The 8680-nt window shown below is 59.7% G+C and overlaps 1 protein-coding gene across 2 annotated transcripts; it reads left to right on the top strand.

The window, feature by feature from the left end:
* The first annotated feature begins 379 nt into the window (after positions 1–379).
* Positions 380–7403, top strand: CNP (2',3'-cyclic nucleotide 3' phosphodiesterase). 2 transcript variants are annotated; one of them, XM_028093943.1, is made up of 4 exons: positions 380–499; positions 1704–2373; positions 4501–4640; positions 6006–7403. In XM_028093943.1, the coding sequence occupies exons 1-4, from the start codon at positions 497–499 to the stop codon at positions 6453–6455; spliced, it is 1263 nt and encodes a 420-aa protein (XP_027949744.1). In that variant the 5' UTR covers positions 380–496; the 3' UTR covers positions 6456–7403. The 2 variants fall into 2 exon arrangements, with proteins under 2 accessions (XP_027949744.1, XP_027949745.1); XM_028093944.1 differs by lacking the exon at positions 380–499 and adding an exon at positions 596–662.
* The last annotated feature ends 1277 nt before the right edge of the window (positions 7404–8680 follow it).

Raw genomic sequence — 8680 nt, 5'->3', positions numbered from 1 at the left:
AAACACACACACACACACACTGCAAAACCCCCACGAGAGATACAATATCACACACACACACACACACACTGCAACACCCCCACGAGAGATACAATATCACAATTTTAAATAAAGACCGGATCTGACCTTGCATTTGCATGACCCTGCCTCCCTGGCCTCAACCCAACCCCGGCCCGGGCCCGGGGAAAGGTGACTGCCTCCCTCTGTCTAGAGTTCCTCGGGACCTCTCCAGGGTACACGTGCGCCGCAGCCGGCCGGGGCGGGACGCGCGACCACTTCCTCTCCGCGCAGAAATAGTTTCGGGTTTCGATTCGCCGCGCCTGCGCGGAGAGGCCCCGCCCCGCCCCCGGCCCGCCGCGCGCGCTCCGCCCCCGGGCTATCTAAGGCGGGCCGGCGCGGGGACGCGCGACCGCTGGGCTCCGTGTCCCTCCGCGCAGGCGGGCGGCCTCGGAGAGCTAGTGCCTGCCAAGGCGGCCACGGCGGCGCCCCCCTCATCATGGTGAGCGGGCGCGGACAGGCGGGAGGGGCGGGGGCGGGCCGGGGAAGCACCCTGACGGAAAACGGGAGTTCGGGCGGATTTTCGGGAGGACGTGGCATGCAAATGAGGACCCGAGGTTCCGGAGTTGAGCTCTGGCTTGCTGGGCCGTGGGGTGCAGCCTGAGGTAGGGGAGACCCGGGCCGAGTTGGGGAGCGGGCACGGCCGCTGGAGGAGCGTGGGGTCGGGCGTCGCGGGAGCTCGTGGCGCCGAGTGTGGGCCGGGGCTAGTGCGGGGCGGGCATTCGTCGCCTGCTCCCGCCCGAGGGCCTTCTCTGAGAAGAGCCCGTGGCCGCGCCGCGCTCGGGGTGCCGCCGGGAGGTGGAGCCGCTTCAGAGGAGACCGCTTACAGCAACAGGTGGTGTCACTTGTGGCTTTTAGCAGGCGGGAAGACAAGTGGCTCAGAGAGGTGCTGCTGACGCACAGCAAAGTGGGGGGCAGAGCTGGACCCCGGACGCAGGTGCCCTGGGACGCCCAGTCCTGGGGCAGGCACAAAGACCACGACTTTGTGGGGGGCCGAGGGGCAGAGGAGGAGGCGGCAGGCGTGGTGAATGAGGCCCTTTGTCCGGCGCTCTCCTGCCCTGCCCCCCACCAGCCCTTCTGTGGGACCATTGTCCCCCCCCATCCCAGACAAGAGAGTATTATCTGTTGCCGCCCTTGTGGGGGGAGGGAAGGCAGTCTTTGGGTAACCCTTCTCCACCCCCAGCCTCCTCTGCGCACCCAGAGCCCGGGCAGCTGTGGCTTCGCCCAGACAGAGCAGCCCCACCTCCAAAGAGGTCATCCTTAATAGGTGCCAGGAATATAAAGTTAGGGTCCGCGCCAGAAGCACGGGCCTGCGCTTCCAGCACTCTTCCCCGTTGAGAGGTGGCAGCAGTGGGGGATCCTTGAAGCCTCAGCTCTGACCAGCGGGAATTAGGAGCTTAGGAACGCTCAGACAAGCTCTCCCGTCCCTCCTCCTCCACCACAAGCTGGCGGCTACCCGGGCCGGAGGAGGAGAAGGTCCAGTCCTGGGCTTGGGAAGGTGCCCCCTGCACCGGGGGTGCTTATAACTCAGGGCTGGGAGGCCCGAGGAGAACGAGGCCAGAGTCAAGGGGGCGAGGCCGAGGGGGGCGGGGAGGCGGGGTGGCCTCGAGCGAGCCGGCTGACATCTGCTCTTGCCCTCCTCACAGAACAGAAGCTTCTCCCGGAAGAGCCACACGTTCCTGCCCAAGATCTTCTTCCGCAAAATGTCCTCCTCAGGGGCCAAGGACAAGCCTGAGCTGCAGTTTCCTTTCCTGCAGGATGAGGAGACCGTGGCCACGCTGCAGGAGTGCAAGACCCTCTTCATCCTGCGCGGCCTGCCCGGGAGCGGCAAGTCCACCCTGGCGCGGGTCATCGTGGACAGGTACCGGGACGGCACCAAGATGGTGTCTGCCGACGCCTACAAGATTACCCCCGGGGGCCGAGGAGACTTCTCTGAGGAGTACAAGCGGCTGGACGAGGACCTGGCTGCCTACTGCCGCCGGGACGTGCGCGTCCTGGTGCTGGATGACACCAACCACGAGCGGGAGCGGCTGGAGCAGCTCTTTGAATTGGCCGACCAGTACCAGTACCAGGTGGTGCTGGTGGAGCCCAAGACGGCGTGGCGGCTGGACTGCGCCCAGCTCAAGGAGAAGAACCAGTGGCAGCTGTCGGCCGACGAGCTCAAGAAGCTGAAGCCGGCGCTGGAGAAGGACTTCCTGCCGCTCTACTTTGGCTGGTTCCTGACCAAGAAGAGTTCCGAGAGCCTCCGCAAAGCCGGCCAGGCCTTCCTGGAGGAGCTGAGCAACCACAAGGCCTTCAAGAAGGAGCTGCGACACTGTAGGTGGCAGGCGGGGGCCTTCCCAAGCCTCCCTTGCTGGGCGCGCGGTGCCGAGCACCTGGGACTGCCGCTGCCCTCCCAGCACAGGGGCCGAGGGGGGCCGCAGGGGTGGAGGCGGAGGCGCGGTAGGTCATGGGGAGAGGTGCTTCCCAAGGACCCCTCTCTCACTGCGCCCCCTCCTCCCTGCCCCCCTGGATGGAGACCACTGGCCCTGTCCTTGGATGGGGGGAGGGACAAATTCCCGCACCACGGGAAGCATGTCCACATTTCCTACCACCTGAGAGGGAGAACCTGATTCGATGTTTCTACCTTGTGTTTAGCTGTAGAGGCATCTTTCTGAAGTAAAATATTCCATGGAGGGGCGCCCGGCTGGCTCAGTGGGTGGAGCCTGTGACTCTTGATTTCAGGGTCATGAATCCCAGCCCCATGTTGGGTGGAGAGATCACTAAAGAAGGAAGGGGCGCCTGGGTGGCTCAGTTAAGCGACCGACTCTTGATTTTGGCTCAGGTCATGATCTCAGGATCATGAGATCAAGCCCGCATTGGAGCCTGCTTAAGATTCTTTCTCTCCTCTCCCTCTGCCCCCCTCCCCCCCGCTAAATAAATAAATAATAAAATAACCTAAAAAAAAAAATTCCATGGAATCCTAAGGTGCAAAAAAATCACAACTAAGACTACTGTGACTTGACTGGGTATGGTTCCCAGGTCTCGGGCTGCCCAGTGCACCTCCTGTGGCTTCCGGCAGCTCCAGAGAACAGCCACACACCCACACACCCAGTGCAGGTCCCTCCTCTTGTGGAGGGGAAAACGCCCAGGAGGGATGTGGGATTTGCCCAGAGCCGTGGTGAGAGCCCTGGACTCTGTCAGCCCTAGCAGGGGCCTCCCCATATTGGGTGGGACCTCTCCTGGCAAGGGCTGTTTGCTCCGGGGAAGGGTAGGTTTGGGATAAGGGAGGCCTTCATTTTCCTATAGTGGCCTCTTAGGGATCTGTCACCCACTACTCTGTCCCATTAACCCATTTCTGGTGTCCCCAAATTTTAGATTATCTTCCTCCTTGAAATATCCCCACCCATATTTCTGTGTTGTCTCGGGGGCAAAATCTGTGCCTGGATATGTGCTCAGAGGTCTCTTCTTGGCTCCTAAAGCTGGAACGCTGGGAAACCAGGGAACGGTGACGCCCGCAGTGATGGTGTCCAGGTGTGAGCCCTGCACCTGGAATTGCTTAGCAGAAAAGCACCCTACAGGCAGGGCTCCTGGTTAGAGCTGCTCTGCCTCTTGAAGTTGCTTTTACCACTAAAAACTGCCGCCCTTTCCTGCCTAGGACACGGGCCTTTTCTCAGAGCACAGCTCTCCCTCCCCTGTGGAGGGTGACGGACATCCTTGCAGGGACTCAACTCTGGGAGTAAATACAACAGATCTAGTGACTCTGAAACGAGCCCTAAGGCCTGGAGTCTGGAAATTGAAATCACAGATACCCCAGGTCTCACCATATGATATCATTATATCCCAAGACCCTTCCTACTCTAGGCCCTTTATAGGCTCTTATCCACCAAACAGACCTGCGTGGTACATGTTACAGTGACCAGGTAACTTCTGGTCCGGGTAGGCCCGAGTGAAAGGGGGCATGGCTAAGAGTTCCCCGGCTGGTCCTGGGAAAATGGGTGTATGGTCACCCTAATGGTACGTGATTGACAGAAAAGGGTCAATCAGGTGCCCCAGGCCAAAGGACTTATGCTCTGACTCCTTCCATCATACGACAGTTCCAACACTCTTTTGCTTTTCTACCCCGTTTTTCATGACCTGCTTCCCTCTTCCAGATGTGGAGCTGGTAAGGCCGGGAGCCCCTTGGCCTATGCTGCCTATTCCTGGGTTACGAGGGTGTCGCTTTCCAAATCTGAAGAGAGATGTAAAAATCTACATAACCTGAAACCAGGGAATTTAGACACCTTTTCGTAGCTCTGACATGGCTATTAGTTTGACCAACTAAGGAAGGAGTGGATTATGGTGGATTGCTGAAGAACTTACACTTGACATCGTTTTCCCCTCTGAGCCTCCATGGTCTTGGTGTTGGGTATTAGGGCGGCCCCTGCTCTCCTGCCCTGACTGCCCGCTTCTCTCTCCCTGCAGTTGTCTCTGGGGATGAGCCCAGGGAGAAGATCGAACTGGTCACCTACTTTGGGAAGAGACCCCCAGGCGTGCTGCACTGCACAACCAAGTTCTGTGACTACGGGAAGGCTGCGGGGGCAGACGAGTATGCCCAGCAGGATGTGAGTGCTCCCCCGGGACACCCAGCTGAGGTGGGGAGAGGGCAGGGTCTTCTGGAAACGGGGACCGGCTCAAGGCGGGGACCAGAAGCCAGACAGCCTCTCAGGAAAAACGGTATCTCCTGCTCCAGCTCGCCCCCTCCCCAGGCTTAGTCACACAGAGGTCAGCTGCCCCTTCTACCCGCTCGCCCCCAGCACTGCCACCAGCCTGCGTGCTCGCCCCCAAGGCCTGGCCACCAGTGCCTTTTCCTTCTGCCGACTGATGGGTCGGCAGCAGGCTCCCGCTCTGGCCTCTAAGCCTGTGTGGAGTTCCAAAGGTTAGGTGTCCCCAGCCCCCAGCGAGCCTGGTGCTCGGAGGTCCCGGTCCCCAGGCCTGGCCTTGCCCTGGAGGAGGGCGCATTGAGGGATAGTGGGGCTATTGGCTTCGGCGTGCCACGCTTTTCCCTCCTCCCACTCAGCCAGTCTCTCGGGCCCGCAGCCTCTGATGCTCGGTCCTTAAGCCACAGGCATGTGGCCCAGCTGCGCACTGCTCTCCAGCCTCTGGTGGCCTTCTCAGCGAGGCCTTCCTCCACCCCCCACCCCGTCTCCCCCACTTGTCTGCCCCGGTTAACGCAGCAGCCGTTTGACTGATTGTTCGTTGGTCTCCCCACTTGCAGTCTTCAGTCGGGCTTGCTGTCGTACAGAGCTGTGTGGCTGCATAGGTAACGTCCAGACCAGCTCAGCCATTCATGCGCTCGGCTGTGTTTATTAAGCACCTGTTAGGCACCAGGAAGGGACTGTGAGCACAAGTAAGAGACACTTTATGGTCGGTTGGGAGAGATGGTCTGAGAGTCAGCTAGAACCAGGTGTAAACCAAGGTGTTCGGATTTTGATCCACTCGGATTTTGATCCAAGGCATTTATTTCTGACCTCTGGGATATTGCCTGGGGCACTCGGGTGGCTTTTACCAGGATGAGCTGAGTAGCAGTGACAACAGCACTTGTCACGTGCCTGTCACTGTTCTAGAATCTTCACCCAGACACTCGTTTAATCCGGGCCCTGAGGTAGGTTCCAGCATCATCCCTGTAGAACAGGGGAATGAGCCAACGCAGAGAGGTTTAAGGGCCGCCGGGAGGTGGGGCACCAGGCTCTGACTTGGGCAGGTCTGGCCTTCAGCACCGCCTGTGTCCTCCGGCACCTCTGGCACCTCCACTCTCAAGTCAGCCTGTACCTGTGTCCCTGGAAGGATGTCGTCTGAGACAAGGGCCACGTGCGCCTTTTACCCGAGGGTTCTGCTCAGTGGTGCTCACCTCTGCTAGGCCCATCCTTGGTCGAGTCTGCTCTGGGGGCCACCACGTCTGGCTTAGCGCTGTTGTTCTGTCCCCGCAGGTGGTGAAGAAGTCTTACTGCAAGGCCTTCACACTGACTGTCACCGCCCTCTTCGTGACGCCCAAAACTACGGGAGCCCGGGTGGAGCTGAGCGACCAGGAGCTGCCTTTGTGGCCAAATGACGTGGACAAGCTGTCCCCCTCCGACAGCCTGCCCCGGGGGAGCCGGGCTCACATCACCCTCGGCTGCGCGGGTGACGTGGAGCCCGTGCAGACGGGCATTGACCTCCTGGAGATTGTGCGGCAGGAGAAGGGGGGCAGCCGAGGCGAGGAGGTGGGTGAGCTCAGCCGGGGCAAACTCTACTCCTTGGGCAATGGGCGTTGGCTGCTGAGCCTGGCCAAGAAGCTGGAGGTCAGGGCCATCTTCACGGGATACTATGGGAAGGGCAAAACTGTGCCCACACACGGCAGCCGCAAGGGGGGCGCCTTGCAGTCCTGCACCATCATCTGAGTGTGTCAGCCCCCCACTCCTAGGAAGGAAAAGGCGGGGGAGAGGGAAGCATGCCTTCTGCCTGATCTTTAAGGTGTTTTTTTTTTTTTTTTTACTCAGTTAACCTTTCTGTAACTTTTTAAAACCTTGTAACTTTTCCTGCCCTCCCTCATCCCCTCTAACACCCAAGCTTTCACCACAAGATGGGGTGTGGGGAGCGCTGTTCAGGAACCCAGAGCGAAGCCGCAGCCGCAACCCCAAGCCCTGCCACCTGTCCCGGGTCCCCTGCCCCGAGCCAGCCAGCGGTGGAGACGCCCCAGAGCTGCACGTCCCCACAGGGTGGTCACGGCGGCCGCAGGAAACTGGCCGTGGATTTGAGAGGGTGGGGGAATCCCTGGGCTTTGACCCCGAGTCTTAATCATTGCAGCCCCATGACGTAGGCTGAGGCTTTTTACCAGGGTACAAAAGGGGCTTTACGTCCCACCTTTGGCCCTAAATGCCTGTCCCCTCCTCCTTTACACTGTGATTAGGGAACATTGGACAGCCGCCTCCCAGCTGGCTGCAGGTCTCGCCCCAGGAAGGGGGTGGGCTGGCCAACCTTTCCGGCGGTGTCGCTCTGCTGTGGGGATGAGGAGACTGAAGCCAGAGAAAGTACCGTCTGCCCAGTCCAGCTTGTGTCCTTGGTGCCTCCCCTCCAGGGGGTTAGTCGGTGGGGACCAAGAGCCAACGGAGTGGACCCCTGCCTGGTCAGGGCCAAGCCCCAGCTGGTGCCTCTGAGAAGGAGTTTTTAACATTGGTACATGTGCTGTGGTTCCTGGGGTGCCCTCTGCTGCCCCCCTGCTCAGTAACAGGGCCTTGCTAATCGGGTTGTCACTGGATGAAAGTGCTTGAGATTTAAGTTACTATCCTGGCTTTGCCCGACCTCAGTGACTTGTAAGACTGACCGTGAAATAAACCGTGTTAATCCTGGCCGTGTACAGTCTCTCTCACCCTTCTGTGCCCAGCTCAGTCTTCCCTGGGGCCAGGGCTGGTGTATCAGGACTGGCTTTGTCCCACGGCTTGGGGCCATCGGTCCTGTCTCCCCTCTGCTGGCTGGGCACAGCTGTGGTGAGGCTGGGCAGCTGAACAGTGTTGGCTTTCATGAGGCAGCAGAAAGGAGAGCGGCTGATCTTAGACGCACACAGAAGGTGGGGGGGTGGCTGGGTCTGAGGGACGTGAAGCAGAGCCTGTCCTCCCCCATTAACTGCGGCAACAGGCCCACAGGTGTGCCAGCCCCAAGCAATCAGAGGGACTGCTCAGCCAGACCAATGGTTCCTGGTCTTGGGTTTCCGCCAGTTCTCTAGGGAAGGCCATCCTCAGGTCATGGTGTTCCAAACACAAGGGAAGACCTGACATTTGGGAGTTCCGTACAGGCCAGTGGGGGAGCTTCTCAGGCCTAACTCAGTCATACTATCGCCATGGCCTTGGCACCAGTGGGGGAAGACTGGAAAAAAAGGGGCCGGGGCTCGGAAGGAAGAGAAGCAGTAAGTTACCTATTTGGTCCATGGTCCTTTCTCAGCCAGCTCTACCATCAAAGCGCCAAAAGTCTAAGTGTCAAAGTCTCAGATCCCTCTGCCTGGAACTTCTAAAAAGATTACCTGCCATGAACACTATGTTTGACTTGAACAGCAGGACACTGGCCACCACTTCCTCCCCCAGCTTGTCTCCCACACAGGGGACAGCTGCGGAGAAGGCGAGGGGTATTTACTAAGAATGCTGTTTCCAACCATGTGAGCTTAAGGTCTGTGACTGGACCCTGGGGCCCAGGAGCTGTGTGTCCCACTTGGAAAGGGTCTGGGGGTCGAGGAGGCAGGGCTCTGTCCCTGTCCTCCGTCCCTTAGCCTGCAGTGGCCGCAGGACTGTGAGGGCCTGTGTAAACCTCCTCTGAGTCAGCCCAGCCTCAGACTTAGCACCCAGCCACGCTCCACATGAGCTTCTAGTGAGTTGTGGGCCTTACCATCAAATCACCCGTGACTGACATCAGGTGGGGCCCAACAGCATACTCAGGCCTGCTCAGCACTCACAGGCTGAATAGGTTTGGGAGAGGCGGACAGCACATCCCCCTGCCATGAGGCCCTGGGTGCCCATACCCCTTATGGGCGGGTGCTGAGCCTACAATCCACGTCTGTACCAACTCCGGGTTGGGGACGCTGGGGACTCAGCTCTGGCCTACCAACTCTGGAGTGACACAAAGCAGCTGCCAGAGC

Source organism: Eumetopias jubatus, unplaced genomic scaffold (assembly GCF_037043125.1).
Source record: "Eumetopias jubatus isolate StellerSeaLion01/CBP00866 unplaced genomic scaffold, mEumJub1_p1.0 scaffold_10, whole genome shotgun sequence".
NCBI lineage: Eukaryota > Metazoa > Chordata > Mammalia > Carnivora > Otariidae > Eumetopias > Eumetopias jubatus.
This window is presented reverse-complemented; position numbering and strand designations above follow the sequence as displayed.

Bases quoted from the DNA above. Each gene is read 5' to 3' on its own strand.
- CNP (XM_028093943.1), top strand. The intron at 2,374-4,500 runs GTAGGTGGCAGG...CTCTCCCTGCAG, and splicing joins CAAGAAGGAGCTGCGACACT to TTGTCTCTGGGGATGAGCCC. The intron at 4,641-6,005 runs GTGAGTGCTCCC...CTGTCCCCGCAG, and splicing joins ACGAGTATGCCCAGCAGGAT to GTGGTGAAGAAGTCTTACTG.